At 39.8% G+C, this 16,511-nt stretch overlaps 1 protein-coding gene across 25 annotated transcripts in view; it reads left to right on the forward strand.

The window, feature by feature from the left end:
- The first annotated feature begins 955 nt into the window (after positions 1-955).
- The window catches only part of LOC132821115 (target of Nesh-SH3-like), a 348,093-nt gene continuing 332,537 nt past the window's right edge, over positions 956-16,511 (forward strand). For 11 of the 25 annotated variants that reach the window (XM_060833670.1, XM_060833669.1, XM_060833662.1 and 8 more), the window contains exon 1: positions 1,331-1,820. In XM_060833670.1, coding sequence (XP_060689653.1) covers positions 1,742-1,820 — 79 coding nt within the window. In that variant the 5' untranslated portion in view covers positions 1,331-1,741. Of the gene's footprint in view, positions 1,092-1,329; positions 1,821-16,511 lie in introns of those variants that run through there. The other 14 variants (XM_060833679.1, XM_060833681.1, XM_060833683.1 and 11 more) reach the window with 6 other exon arrangements.

The raw sequence follows: 16,511 nt of genomic DNA on the forward strand, positions 1-16,511 counted from the left end.
CCTCAGTAGCTCGTAGCACCATGAGTAATCCAAATATTATTCCTCTCAAGGACCTCCTTTTTAAATTCCTGACTAACTCTCTGTAATCTCCCTTCAGAATCTCAACCTTTTCCCTTCCTATGTCATTGGTTCCAATGTGGGCAATGGCCTCTTGCTTGAGTGTGGTTTTGATGGGATTTTAATGTGGCAGCCAGCACACACGGATGGTGGCAGTGGTGGAGAATAAAAGGACAGAGTAGTGGAGTTTTGATTGAGATGAAGTTTATGGAAGATAAACACTCACTAGGAGAGCACTACCATAGTTCACTCTCAGAGGTAGAAAAGGCAAGGACGCGGGCTTCAGCAGGTTTTTGAACCCTTCAATTTTGGATGGATTTGAAAAGAAGAAATATGTTTAGTATGTCAACATTTGCACTCCCATGTACATTTGCAAACGTAACAGCCAGTACAAATCACAATGAAAAAAAATTACCCCATATGCTAATTATTTTTATGTGGTATTGAATGAAGTAGGAAAGGCATTGGAAGATACAATGTTTTTTTTTAAAATGGTGCCTTGCAATATTTAACATTAAGGTGAATGTTCAAACAGGACCTTGATTTAAAGTCTGATTTGGAACATGTTGAAAAGCATACCTCCCAGTACTGTCCTGAAATACCAACCTGGTAAATGCTCCTAGAACCTGTTGTGGTGCTTGATCTCAGGAGGTGTATTTTCTCAAAATATACTAATGTAACACAAAATGTTCATTGTAACTACATGAATAATATACGCTGAAAGTCTGTTCCTTATTGGCAACGTTCCAATAAGTAATATTTGAATGCCAGAAATGCAATAACTTACACAGGTAGAACACTATCAGAAGTAATGCACATGCAGGATCTGCATTATTTGGGACAGCCTATTTTGTTGAAAGTACGTTCGTGATATTCACAAATGAATGATCTGCCTCCAACTGCAATTTTGGATGCAGAGGCGTCCCTGATATCATCAACAGCTATTTCTCACAATTCAACAGATGCACGTCTGATAGAAGCAGAATGAACGAAATTTCGGGAAGAGTCATAGTCTGATTCTAATTTATAACAAGGTGAGTTTTCTTTCAAATGCATACAAGTTAAACACTTATTTAACACCTGGATTAAATTGCCCTGGTACAGAAGAGTGGAAATGATTCACAGGCTAATAACGGCAGCCAAGCAGTTAACTCGGCTGAATCTGAAGCAGACAGTGTTGTGTATGTGCATGCACATTGTGTATACTATCTTTCAGAATATTACAAGAGGGCAACGAGTGCACATGCAGTATTTGTGGACATATATGGACAATCTCCATTAAACAATTCAGAAATAAGTTTGCTTTTCACTAAATAAAAATCAATCTCATTAAAATGTGAATGGGAGAAAAGCTGTTTGCAAAATGTGAACCGCCAACAGGAGTTCCATTTCGACTCAGTGCAAGTCTTCGATTTCAGAGCAATACGGTCACTGCAAAACGAATTATTTTTCTCTCAGTTAGCAGGAGTTATCAAAACCTATTACAGCATGGGTTGGACAACTCGAAGTTGACTTTTACGGATTTGGAAAGATTGCCAGTTTCTCCCCCAGCTTTGTATGTGACGGCTGACGACGCGAGCTCTCCTCCCACTACAGCTGATGGTGTCTCACTTTTAAGTTTCAGGCTTCATTACTGATCCACATCTCCAAAAGAAAGCTTCACTTCTCCCGGCTCCTTCGCGACATGTCTCTCAAATTTCTTTTCGTTATATTCGGTGGGATTGTTCTAACTTTGGTGGATAATGCAAGAACATTACCAAGAGGTAAGCAGTATGTCAATTCCAGAATAATGGTGTAAATTTGAATTGCAAAACAAAAACCATCCTTTTTAAAAGCAATTGCAAACATTCAATTTTCTTTTGTTTTAATTTTGCCCCCTCAACTTTCTCTCGCCTTCTGCAACCCGGTGAGGTTCAATTCCGTTATGCATTTGGTGAATGTTGATACAAAATGTGAGCGAATGCTTTGGCTGCCAGAAACTTTATAGCTGACCCACTCTGTCTTAATTGGACTTGCTGACCCACTCTGTCTTGGACTTTCCGACCCTCTCCCCACCCGAACATGTACAAACTCTTCCATTGGAGATAAGTGGAATGAAAATAGTGACAACCAAGGGCAAGTGGGACCAATTGTAACTCCCCTACTGCAGCCACGGTGGAGGTCAACTAAACACAGACTGTCATCCCAAGCTGGGATGTAGCCAATCAGTGCTGGTTCACTTGTTGATCAATTGGGGGAGCTATATTGTAAAAATTTTATAAAAAATCTGAACAAAATGCCTCAACATTCTGTTCTTGAAGGACTATTTGATCATGTATTACCTCAAGTTTATTTTAAAATCTGTAGCACGCAGACTGAAGTCAATAGCATAGATTGCAAGTCAGCCCAGGGCAATTTCAGATGAGACTTTGACCTAGTTTTTACCTTTTTACCTTTACCAATAGCATTCCAATTCAAGTTATCCAGGAGCAGGTTCAGTTCCAGCCTTGGGTGACAGTCTGTGTGGGGTTTGCAAATTCTCCCTGTCTCTGCAAGGGTTTCCTCCCAGTGTTCTGGCTTCCTCCCCAGTCCAAAGGCGTGCAGTTCAGTGGACCGGCCATGCTAAATTGTTGGTAGTGTCCAGAGATGTGCAGGCTAGATAGGTTACAGGGATAGAGTGAGAGTCTGAGTCTGGGTGGAATGCTGTTAGAAGGGTTGTGCAGATTTTTTCAGGCCTCTTTCTGCACTGTAGGCATGCTATGATTCTATGATCTCTTAAATGCCTTGCTCACTGCACTCCAACTGCTTGACGTAGTACTGTTTTATGGAAATTCAGAATACTTGGATTCTGAAAATTATGAGAATTAGCATTTAAATTGAATAACTGGTTCAACCATTTGAATATTGGACTGTTATAAAATTGGACTAAAGCCAAATTATTAAAGCTTACGTTATCTTAATCAAGTATCAAATAGAGTTATGTCTTAACTTTGGAAGGTAGGTCTTATGGAAGTGAAGCACAGTAATGATGTGGAATGCACACTTCAACTGATATTGATTGTCACCATTGACACTCCTAGTCCAGGGATAATAAGATGTAAAATGGGATTCAATATCTTACATCAGATCCAATCTTTCAATCTTTGAATGATCTTGACAATTTAGTGTCTACTAATGTCAATTCATGGACAATATTATGTTGTGGACAAACACCATTAGTTTAAGATTGCCAACATTAGGTTAGATTCATGGCATTCTGCAACCAACAGAGGTATAACATTTTTATCCCATTCAATCTGGGCTGCGTTCAGATAAGAAAACAACTTGCTAAGTCATTCTGTATCTAGTCTTCAAAGATTTGCAAATATACAGACCACTAATTTCAATCATAAATTCTGGTCTGTTTAAACTTCATTTTATCTGTATGTTTTGGTCATTGACATCTTTCCTTGTAAAATGATGGGCGTGCAGCAAATCAAGTCTGTTGGAAGCAGGGTAGCTTCAAACAGCGCACTTTCACTGATGGCTGATGGTTGATCAGACTAATCTGTTTGGTTTGGTTGCAATGGCTAACATATAATTGCACTTAAAGGATTTTTTTTGTGGTCCCCTGTTGTCACGCCTATTCTTGACATCATAGTTTAGCAGCACTTTTGTGATATTGGTAACAGCTAGAAGTAACAAAGATGCATTTTAATTGTAATGATTGCTACAGCTTCTATCTTAATAGCTAAAGTAAAAATTGCTGTTTAGGCCTCCCAGCACTACTAGTGCTGTGGCTACGTATCCAGATTTGACATTAATGTTCTGTTGCAGCTAATGCGACTAGAAGATGCATCATACACCATGCCAATTCACATCTTTGCAATTCTAAGTAATAACCTTTGTGTCCGAATCGTAGCTTTGTCTACTCAACAAAGTTTTAAATCTAGCATTGGTAGTGTTTCTATTAGATCAATGAAAATATTAGCTTGGTTCTTAAATAAGAGTCTTTCCTTTGTGTACAGTCTGAATTCTGTGGGAAACCATCCCATGATTCAGATGGTCCTTCATCAGAATTGAATGTCTGGATATCTTGCAGCTTGACAAAAGGGGAATACTGAAAAATTTAATAATTTTCTTTGCTTTACAGTAGCTTCCTGATTTGCTGAGCATTTCTAACATTACCAGTTCTTTTTCTGGAATCCAAGACCTACAGTGATTCCTTTTTTTTGATAAGTTCATCAAGTATGCAACTCCAGTGGGAACCATGCTGTAAAAGAGCACTGGTTGGACAATTGGTGCAACATTTCTGTGGCACTGCTTGGAAGCTATGCTCTCTTAGAATGTTCTTTCCTGTTGCGAGGTCAGAATTAATTGATTTACCCTGTTGCAGTGTGCTCAAGAGAAGTTGCTGATTAGCCGCAAGGTGTGGCTATGCTGACACTGTTTTAACCTTATGCAGTAGTCTTTTATGAAAACAATTTACGTTCATTCACTTCAGAACCAACAGAAAAAACAGTGAATGTATTTTACAAATGCATATGTACTTAACAAACATTCCATTAATATTCAACATTCAAGGAAATAAAGTATTCAATGATCAAACACTATGCACAGACTCTTCTCTTTGTTTTACCATTTTACTTTTGAAAAGTTAAAAACATTTGTATGAGTATGAGGATCAAGTGCACATGCACAATAAAAAGTGTTTATTATTCATTAATCAATTGGCCAGATTTGGATGGTGTAGCATGGGTACAATCGTAGTCCAGAGAGAGGGCTCTTGTGATCGGTGGTGGTGTTGTCCCTGCCCCTGAACTTAGAAGCTTGGGTTTGAGTCCCATCTTCTTCAAAGGCGTAATAACATCTCTTAACAGATTGATTAGGACAATGTCTTTGTATGTCCAGAGACTGAGGTTCTTGTGGAATAGTTGTGTCCTACCTCTTGGTCCAAGCCCTACCTGTCGTAGCTACTTGTTATAATATGCCTGAACAGGTTGATTAAAAATATCTAGAAATCCAGAGAGATGACAGCTGAAGTGTTTAAGCACAACTTTTAAAATAAATCTGAAATTTTAAAAAAGTTAGCATTGAATGCAATGACCTTGAAACTACCAGAATATTGTAAAAATCCTTCTGATTCATTAATGTCCTTTAGAGAATAAAATTTGTTCTTCCTACTTGGTCTGAACTATACTTGATCCCAGACCCACAGAAAAGTAGTTAACTCTTGATTGCCCTTTGAAGTGCCTTAGCAAAATCACTTACCTGCATTCAAAAAGGTAGTTCACTGTCATTGTTTCAAGGGACGGTAGATCATAGCCTTGAGCGTGACTACACTATCCTGTGGAAACCTGAATAAATACGTGTTGCCAGTGGAGAGCACATTTGACCACATTGCCCTATAGATTCTTTCATTACTTTCCAAAACACCATTAAGAATGCACAATTTAAGATTATGTTGTTTGTAGAGGAAGACATTTCATTTCTTCCATGCATTAGAATGGTAGTAATTACTATGTACCCAGCAATAATGATAATTTATTGAAATATCATCATGGCAAATAGAAATCACAATGTAAACTTTCCCTATATCCCAGTTCACCTTGTCAGGTCCATGCCCCCTACCAACCCATCCTCCACAGCCCTCCTGACACCTTCCCCTGCCACTGCAAGAATGGCAAAACCTGCGCCCACACCTTCCCCCTCACCTCTGTCCAAGGCTCCAAAGGATCCTTCTACATCTGACAAAGATTTACCTGTATTCCCACACGTCATCCACTGTATACATTGCTCCCAATGTGGTCTACTCTACACTGGGGAGGCAGGACGCCAACTTGCTGATCGTTTCAGAAAACATCTCTGGGACATGTGCACCAACCAACCCCACTGCCTCATGACTGAACACTTAAACTCCCCCTTCCACGCTTCCAAACACATACAGATCCTGGGCCTCCTCCACTGCCAAACCCTAACCACCCGACACCTGGAAGAAGAACGCCTCATGTTTCACCTTGGGACCCTCCAACCAGACGGGGTCAATATGGATTTCACCAGTTTCCTCATTTCCCCTCCCACCACCTTATCCTAGATCCAACCTTCCAACTTAGCACTGCCCTCTTGACCTGTCCTACCTATCCATCTTCCTTCCCACCTATCTGCTCCACTCTCCTCTCTGACCTATATCCTTCACCCCCACCTTCCTCTACTTGGGGCATTCCCAACTACCTTCTCCCCCCCCCCCACCTCCCCCACCAGCCCCAACACTCCCAGCCTCCTTGGCCCACAAGCCTCATTCCTGATGAAGAGCTTATGCTCGAAACATTGATTCTCCTGCTGCTTGGATGCTGCCTGACTGGCTGTGCTTTTCCGACATCACACTCTTCAACTCTGATCTCCAGTATCCACAGTTATCACTTTTTCCAGGGAGTTTATTTCACATTACTTGAAAAAAAACATGCAAATGGACAGGCCAAGGAAGAGTTAATTTTGAATGAAAATGTGCGATGCTGCCGAATTATTTGTCTCTGAAGTTCTGCCAGGATTCATGTAGAAATATTGATGATGATTCCCAAGAATTCTGTTTAGGGTCTTTTCAGCATGGGCAGGAACAGCTATAGTGTTCTATTGTTAAGAAAACCTCTCTATTTAGAGATGTTGCATATTTTCTACAATGCTCCACACTATAACATTCCACATTCTAAAATCATTCATGTCTGAAATGTTTGATGCCCCATCTGAAAGATGGCACTTTTGACTGTGCATCACATTATTCTACGATGTATCAAGAAACATACACTGAGGATAATGAAAGTTGGATGCTACTGATATTCATCTACTTATTTAATGTTTATTTTGTTTTTCGCAATGTCAATATTGATGCTAGGGTAAACACTTGTATTTATATAGCAATTTTTACAATCTCAAAACCTCCAAGCACTTTCATGACCGACTAAATGGAGTCACTATTGTAGTGTAGGAAAGATGGCAGCCAATTTTTAAACATAAAAGCTCAGAAATAAAAATAAGATATTAATCAATTTTGAGTGGTGTTGGTTGAAAGATAAGCATCGGCCAAATCACTGGGGAGAATCCTCTTCTTCGTAGAATAATCCCAAGGGATATTTCATGATCATCTGAGGACAGAGGGGGTCTCAGAGCCTTTGTTTAACATTTTATCTGAAAGATGTCAGCTCTAGCAAGCATTTGCTGTCTCAATATTACCCTGTACTGATACATTACTATTTACTGTGATCTGTTTCAAATGGTCTTCCCCTTTACTTCCACCTAATTATGCTGATTTAAAGTTGGCTGTAGGGATTAGACTTAAATCAAACAATTGATGCAAGCAATCAGATTCAGACATGAGATAAACTGGTCTTGTTTAAATGAAAGCTGTTTAACTCAGCTACAGGAAGAAGCTGAATAGACTAGGGCTATTTTCCCTGGAGCAAAGGAGGCTGAGGGGTAACCTTACAGTGGTTTATAAAATCAAGAGGGGCATAGATAGGGTAAATAGACAAGGTATTTTCCCTGGAGTGGGGGAGTCCAGAACTTGAGAGCATAGGTTTAGGGTGAGAGGGGAAAGATTTAAAAGGTACCCAAGAGGCAACTTTTTCACACAGAGGATGATGCGTGAATGGAATGTGCTGCTAGATGAAGTGATGGAGGCTGGTATAATGACAACATTTAAAAGGCATCTGGATGGGTTTATGAATAGGAAGGGTTTAGAGGGATATGGACTAAGTGCTGGCAAATGGAACTAGATTAGGTTGGGATGAGTTGGACCAGAGGATCTATTTCCATGCAGTATATCTCCATGACTCTATGATTCTCAGACTTTCTTTGAACAGAGGTGAGAATATTCAGCATTAACTGTTAGATTCAGTTCATATTAATTCAACCGATTTAAACTGACAGCCCTTGTAGAAGCAACAATTATTAGTTCTCCTTTCCATTTTCTAACCTGAGTATAATATTCAACATGTTGATCCCCATCAAATTGATTTGATTCTTTGCTCAAGCCAGGCAGAACATATGTTGAAGGATATTAAATGTGACATCCACATGTGTCCAACAATACAATAGCTAGAAATGTTTAAACTAGCTTCATTTAATTCCAATGTCATTACAGAGTCATAGAGTCATACAAAGCTAACAGAGATGTGTGGCTATCAAAATAAACTAACTTACATGATGTAGACAATGCAATTGACATCTGAAATTATCATTGTAAGTTTATAACATGAATGGAACTCTTTTAAACCCCTCTTCACTCTCTTTGTCTCTCTTGCTCTCTCCCCTTCCATTTTTGTATTAACTATATAAAATTGAGCCAGGAAAAGCAAATTATTTTCAAGCCAACTCGCTCTCTCGCTTGGCTTAGAATCATAGAGGAAGAATGCAAGCCAACAGACAAGTTCTGGCATTTACTGACTTTCCTCAATTCACATTAGCAGTACATTTTGGAAATATAGCACTCTATTATTTAAGATATAGAACATAGAGTAAAGTAAGACAGGGCAAAATTTAGAAACTATTGCATTGTCTGCATTGTTAAGGAAAAAATGATCTTTGGGTGAGTTATTCCATGGATGTATGTTTAGCCTTTAAAACTTTGTTAATGTTTGATGTATATGGAAGTGATTATAACTTGCAGTGCAGTTATTATCAAAGTTGTATTTGAAGTTTTCAGTTATATTAAATTATATTTACAATTTGTCTTGGCTTGAATTATGGCCAATATAAAATTCTGAATAATTTAGACTCCTGGTTCCTGGGACCAGGATTAATGCACTGGTGGTGACTTACAGCAGGCAAAAGTTATGCATAATGTGACAGGGCCATGAGCCGGCAGAAGATTAGTTTTTATAGAAGTACCTTTCATGTCGGCCGATAAACAAAGTGTATGCTGTCATGAGGAGGAATAAATTAACTTGAGATTCTTTACCTTGATTCACATATGCAGGCATATTCATATCCCCATGCCATCCATGACACCCATGTTGCCTCCACTGCCTCTCATCCCATCTCCAGACTTCACATTGGAAATGATTGTTACAGGAGATAAATTTCTGGCAATCTAATAGGGCTGTCATTCAAATACACTTCATACTGAAAATCTCTCATTCATAAATGGCATTAAAAATACTAAAGTTCTTCAAGTACTCAGTCTGTTATAAGAATAATATACACTTTTCTCATATAACACTTAATATTTAAAAAACAAAATAAAGTAACCTCTTAAACTCATCATAGTGAGAACTCAGCCCCAAGCTAAGTAGTTTATTAGAATTTGAAACTCAGTTGAACATTCATAATGGCTCAGCTTTAACATCAATCCCTGTAAAATCTAAACAATAGGAAACGTTGAAACTGATAAATCAGATGTTCTTGTTTTCCTAAATACACCAGATGTCATTGTCAATCAAAGTAATTCAGGAGCAGGTGGCTGGTCTTGCTACCTGAGAATGTTGAAGGTTTGTTTTTCAATGTACAAGTACTCTTTGCACATGTAAATCACTTCAGCTTATTATGGCAAGAGAGGAGGGGGAGTGGCATTTTTGATAAGGGATAGCATTACAGCTGTACTGAGGGAGGATATTCCCTGAAATACATCCAGGGAAGTTATTTGGATGGAACTGAGAAATAAAAAAGGGATGACCACCTTATTGGGATTGTGTTATAGACCCCTAATACTCAGAGGGAAATTGAGAAACAAACTTTGTAAGGATAGCTCAGCTAGCTGTAAGAATAATAGAGTGGTTATTGTAGGGGATTTTAACTTTCCAAACATCAACTGGGACTGCCAGAGTGTTAAAGGTTTACATAGAGAGGAATTTCTTAAGTGTGTACAAGACAATTGTCTGATTCAGTATGTGGATGTACCTACTAGAGAAGGTGCAAAAGTTGACCTACTCTTGGGGAATAAGGCAGGGCAGGTGACTGAGGTGTCAGTGGGGGAGCATTTTGGGGCTAGCGACCATAATTCTATTAGTTTTAAAATGGTAATGGAAAATGTTAAACCAGATCTAAAAGTTGAAGTTCTAAATTGGAGAAAAGCCAATTTTGACAGTATTAGACATGAACTTTCAAAAGCTGATTAGAGGCAGATGTTCGCAGGTAAAGGGATGGCTGGAAAATGGGAAGCCTTCAGAAATGAAATAACAAGAATCCAGAGAAAGTATATTCCTATCAGGGTGAAAGGAAAGGCTGGTAGGTATAGGGAATGCTGGATGACTAAAGAAATTGAGCATTTGGTTAAGAAAAAAAGGAAGCATATGTCAGGTATAGACAGGACAGATCGAGTGAATCCTTAGAGTATAAAGGAAGTAGGAGTATACTTAAGAGGGAAATGAGGAGGGCAAAAAGGGGACATGAGATAGCTTTGGCAAATAGAATTAAGGAGAATCCAAAGGGTTTTTACAAATATATTAAGGACAAAAGAGTAACTAGGGAGAGAATAGGGCCCCTCAAAGATCAGCAAGGCGGCTTTTGTGTGGAGCCGCAGAAAATGGGGGAGATACTAAATGAGATTTTTGCATCAGTATTTATTGTGGAAAAGGACATGGAAGATATAGAAAGTGGGGAAATAGATGGTGACATCTTGCCAGATTACAAAGGAGGAAGTTCTGGATGTCTTGAAACGGGTAAAGGTAGATAAATCCCCAGGACATGATCAGGTTTACCTGAGAACTCTGTGGGAAGCTAGAGAAGTGATTGCTGGGCCTCTTGCTGAGATTTTTGTATCATCGATAGTCACAGGTGAGGTGCCAGAAGACGGGAGATTGGCAAACGTGGTGCCACTGTTTAAGAAAGGTGGTAAGGACAAGCCAGGGAACTACAGACTGGTGAGCCTGACCTCGGTGGTGGTCAAGTTGTTGGACAGAATCCTGAGAGACAGGATGTGCATGTATTTGGAAAGGCAAGGACTGATTAGGGATAGTCAACATGGCTTTGTGCGTGGGAAATCATGTCTCACAAACTTGATTGAGTTTTTTGAAGAAGTAACAAAGAGGATTGATGAGGACAGAGCAGTAGATGTGATCTATATAGACTTCAGTAAGGCGTTTGACAAGGTTCCCCTTGGGAGACTGATTAGCAAGGTTAGATCTCATGGAATACAGGGATACAAAACTGGCTCAAAAGTAGAAGACAGAGGGTGGTGATGGAGGGTTGTTTTTCAGACTGGAGGCCTATGACCAGTGGAGTGCCACAAGGATCAGTGCTGGGTCCTCTACTTCTTGTCATTTAAATAAATGATTTGGATGCAAGCAGAAGAGGTACAGTTAGTAAGCTTGCAAAATTGGAAGTGTAGTGGACAGCGAAGAGGGTTGCAACAGGATCCTAATCAGATGGGCCAATGGGCTGAGAAGTGGCAGATGGAGTTTAATTCAGATAAATGAGAGGTGCTGCATTTTGGGAAAGCAAATCTTAGCAGGACTTATACGCTTAATGGTAAGGTCTCAGGGAGTGTTGCTGAACAAAGAGACCTTGGAGTGCAGGTTTATAGGATAGTGAAGAAGGCATTTGGTATGCTTTCCTTTATTGGTCAGAGTATTGAGTACAGGAGTTGGGAGGTCATGTTGCGTCTGTTCAGGACGTTGGTTTGGCCACTGTTGGATTATTGCATGCAACTCTGGTCTCCTTCCTATTGGAAAGATGTTGTGAAACTTGAAAGGGTTCAGAAAAGATTTACAAGGATGTTGCCAGGGTTGGAGGATTTGAGCTATAGGGAGAGGCTGCACAGGCTGGGGCTGTTTTCCCTGGAGCGTCGGAGGCTGAGGGGTGACCTTATAGAGGTTAACAAAATTATGAGGGGCATGGATAAGGTAAATAGGCAAAGTCTTTTCCCTGGGGTCGGGGAGTCCAGAACTAGATGACATAGATTTAAGATGAGAGGGGAAAGATATAAAAGAGACCTAAAGGGCAACTTTTTCATGCAGAGGGTGGTACGTGTATGGAATAAGCTCCCAGAGGAAGTTGTGGAGGCTGGTACTATTACAACATTTAAGTGGCATTTGGATAGGTATATGAATAAGAAGGGTTTGGAGGGATATGGGCTGGGTACTGGCAGGTGGGACTAGATTAGGTTGAGATATCTGGTCAGCATGGACGGGTTGGACTGAAGGGTCTGTTTCTGTGCTGTACATCTCTATGACTATGACGTGAGATCAGAGGCAGTGTTTTCTCCAGTTGCAATGTATAGAACACTTTATTCAATGGGAAAATTACTCAATTACCTGCACACTTAAACAGTGCTGATCAATGTAATGGCCAACATACCTTTTCATGACAGAACACTATCATGAATCATTGCATTCAAAAAATATCATTCCAATACAGCATCTACATTTTCAGTTGTCAAACCACCTAACTCCAAAGCGTCAGAAGTTTCCTGACACCTTAGCACCCCGTAGTGGTCATAAGGTGGATTTCTTTGATGCTTCCAAAACCTACACCAGCACATGAAAATAGTGGGGTGTACAAAACCCAAATTTGTTATATGGCTTAGAATAGGGAGGCCAACTTCTGAAAAGTTGCATTTGGGTGACAACCTCCCAAATCATGAAAAGACCAAATGGAAATTGAATTTTGTTATGAGAAAATACATTTTGCCATGTAAAGCTTGAAGATTTCAGTGTTCCTTAGACCATTCTTACTTCCATTGCTAGATAAAAATACAGCCTAACCATTATGTTTAGTTGTTGAAGTTGATCTTTATTATATCAGCAATCATGATTACATTCGAATTTCTACACGTGGGTGCAACTCAGGCACAGTTGTGATAGACAATGATAAACAATGCATTCATGCCAATTTAAGACACAGTTTGTTTGATCATTGCAACTCGTATAGAAAGTAATCAACATAAAGGTTTTGTTTCAGCTCATTAATTATTTCTATCATGGCTGCATAGTGTTAGGATTATCTGACATGAAAATATACAGGAGTTTCAATGTGCTAGTGAATGTTTTAATGCAGATTTATATTTCAATGTAGTGGTTGATCTCCAAGTCATGAGCATTGACCGTTCCAGACATTAACTATGTTGAATTACCACCTGGCACACTTCTAAATATTCTGTAAAGCAAAAGTAATCACAGACTGAATTCAATGAATAATAATTTCCGTTTCCCCACTATCCAGAAACATGTCAATCACTTGTGACTAATAGCTCCCTGCAATCATAAAATTGATTCATATTGGGAATTAAAAATATTGAAAAAGTGAACAACCTAAATCTGATTTATGATCTTTTCATGTTTTAGATTAGATTTCCTACAGTATGGAAACAGGCTCTTTGGTCCAACAAGTCCACATCGATCCTCTAAAGAGTAACCCACCTAGGCCCATTCCCCTACCCTGTATTTACCCCTGACTAATGCACCTAACAGGGAGACAGTGAGTTCTGCAGATGCTGGAGATGAGAGTTGAGAGTGTATTGCTGGAAAAGCACAGCAGGTCAGGCAGCATCCAAGGAGCAGGAAAGTTGATATTTCAGGCCAGAGACTTTCATTAGGCTATGGCCTGAAACATCAATTTTACTGCTCCTCAGATGCTGCCCCACCTCTGTGCTTTTCCAGCAACACACTCTCAACAACTAATGCACCTAATACTATCGGCAATTTAACATGACCAATTCACCTAACCTGCACATCTTTGGTCTGTGGGAGGAAGCCCAAGCAGACACCGGGAAGAAGACACCAGGAGAATGTGTAAACTCCTAACAGGCAGTTGCCTGAGGCTGGAATCAAACCTGGGTCACCAGTGTTGTGAGACAGTAGTGCTAACCACTGAGCCACTGTGCTGTCCCAAGCTGTTCAAAACCAAAACTGTTAATATTGAATATTTGTTACTAAAGTGTTGCTTTTCTATATGTCTAATCTTTCTCTTTATACATGTGAGAAATGAAGTTCAGCTACATGTCAATTGGTCTTAGCCTTAGAAACATTGCTTCATTGTTGATATTGGAATTATGAAGACAACAGAGACAATAATAAAACTGATTTCTTAGCTATAAGCATTCTTTAGTCTCATGAACAAGGTATCAAAAACATCTCCCATGGATAACATTTGTTTTCTTAATTTCTTGTGGGAAGATCACCAAAATAGAAATTAGCCTTTGATTCTGGCAAACTTCAGTTTGGCACTATGTCAGAAAGCTTTACTCGTTTACAGGCTCTTGTTCTTGGGGTAAAGTCATACAAGTGAATTTAATTTCTGGACAAAACTTCCAGAAATCAAAATTCCTTTCGTACTGTTTTCAGACTGATATAGACTCTGTGTGCAGTGTGCGTCCAAGTTATGAAGCTTGACAGTGACCCAAAATTGAGACTTAATTGAGTAAGCTACCTATGCTATCCCATCTCCACAGTTTATTTGAATTAAATCAACATCAATCTACTTGCCTTGCCAGGGACAAGCCAAAAGTATATACAGGAAATGGGAGTCAGTGTTTGGGATATTGTAGAGTTACAAAGTATTTCTTTTTACAGAGGAGTTCAATATTTTTACTTAAAAATCCTGAATGAAGCCTCACCAATGGGGAAGCACTAACCTCATGGTTTTATCATTAGACTATTTATCTATTAATTATTAATTAATAAAATGTTCTGGGGCCTGGGTTTGAATCCTGCCATGGTGGAATTAGGATTCAGTTAAAAATCTGGAATTCAGAATCGAATTATGATCATGTTGATTGTTAAGAAAAATCCATCCAGTCCACTAATATCCTTCATAGGAAGGAAATCTGCCATTTTTACCTGGTCTGGCCTATCATGTCTCCAAACCCACAGCAATGCCTTCTTAACTGCCCTCTTGGTAATTAAGGATGGCAATAATTGCTAGCTTAGCCAATGATGTCCATATCTTGTGAATGAATTTTTAAAAAATCCCTGGTTGCTATAGTGCTCACTTGAAACTAGTTTCTAAAAGGTGATCTAGAATACGTATTAAACCCATTATTTCCAAAGTGGTGCTTTACATGGCTACTAGTGACATCTGCAAACCTTTACTATGGTGGGATTATATAAGGAGTGATTACCAAATTGACATAAGACATTTGAAATCACTCTAAATTATGTATGCATGTTAATGCATAGGTGCTTCACAGAGATAAGCATGCAGTGATATTATCAATAACTTTATATTTTACCAATGCCATCATTGACCCATGATGTGTTAGCAATGGTGCTGTTTGATAACTGCATCAAGAAAATATGCATGTTTAAACAAGTCACTCACAGGTTGATGTTTATACATTTTTATTCATTCTACAACCCCTTTTGAGTTCCTGGGATGCCTGACCTCCACCAACTACATAACCTTTAGTATAACAACATGGAAAGAGATCCTTCAGCCCATCGAATCTGCACAGTCACCAAGCACCTATTACTCTAACTTCATTTCCCAGCACTTGGCTCACAGCCTTATGCTATGGGTCTTCAAGCAGTCATCTAAATAATTCTTAAATGTATAAGTATACTCTAACCAACAGAGAGTTTTCCACTAGTTCCCATTGACTCCAGTTTAGCAGAGCTCCTTGATGTCACACATGGTCAAATGCAGCATGATGTTTAGGGCGGTCACTCTTACTTACCCATGGAATTCAGCTGTTTTTTCAGTGAATGAACTGAAACTGTAATGATGGGGCGGTGGGGGAGGAGGCCCAGTACCTGCATGTTCTCAGCAGAGTGGGAGGGGGAGTTGAAATGTTGGGCCACGGAGTGGTGGGGTTGATTGGTGCGGGTGTCCTGGAGATGTTTCCTAAAGTGCTCTGTGAGGAGGCGTCCAGTCTCCCTAATGTAGAGGAGACCATATCAGGAGCAACAGATACAATAAATAACATTGATTCCCTGGGGTTAAAGTGTTCCAATGTGGACTTCACCAGTTTCCTCATTTCCCCTCCACCCCGCCCCCCGCCCCACCCACCTTACCTCAGTTCCAACCTTCCAGCTCAGCACTGTCTTCATGACCTATCCTACCTGCCAATCCCACCTATCTGCTCCACCCTCTTCACTGACCTATCAGCTCCATCCCGACCCCCATTCACCTATTGTACTCTTTGCTACCTTCTCTCCACACCCCCTCTCAACTTATCTCTCCACCCTGGAGGCTCCCTACCTCCATTCCTGATGAAGGGCTTTTGCCCGAAACATTGATTTTCCTGCTCCTCAGATGCTGCCTGACCTGCTGTGCTTTTATAGCACCACTCTAATCTAAACTCTGGTTTCCAGCATCTGCAGTCCTGACATCTGCCCTGAAGTTGTAATGATGTCCAGAGCTGAGACATTGTTGCAAAAGCTTCCACATTATCTTTACTCAGGAGTCAGCCAACCTAATCAGTAACAGTGCTGCCATGACGCACTTGTTGATAGATATTGAAATTCTCCACCCAGAGTACATTCTGTGCCCCTGCTGCTGTCAGTGCTTCCTTCCAGTTATGTTCAACATGGAAAAGTATTGATTCATAACCCAAGGGAGCGTGTTGT

The sequence above is a fragment of the Hemiscyllium ocellatum genome, chromosome 12 (genome assembly GCF_020745735.1).
Source record: "Hemiscyllium ocellatum isolate sHemOce1 chromosome 12, sHemOce1.pat.X.cur, whole genome shotgun sequence".
Taxonomy (NCBI): domain Eukaryota; kingdom Metazoa; phylum Chordata; class Chondrichthyes; order Orectolobiformes; family Hemiscylliidae; genus Hemiscyllium; species Hemiscyllium ocellatum.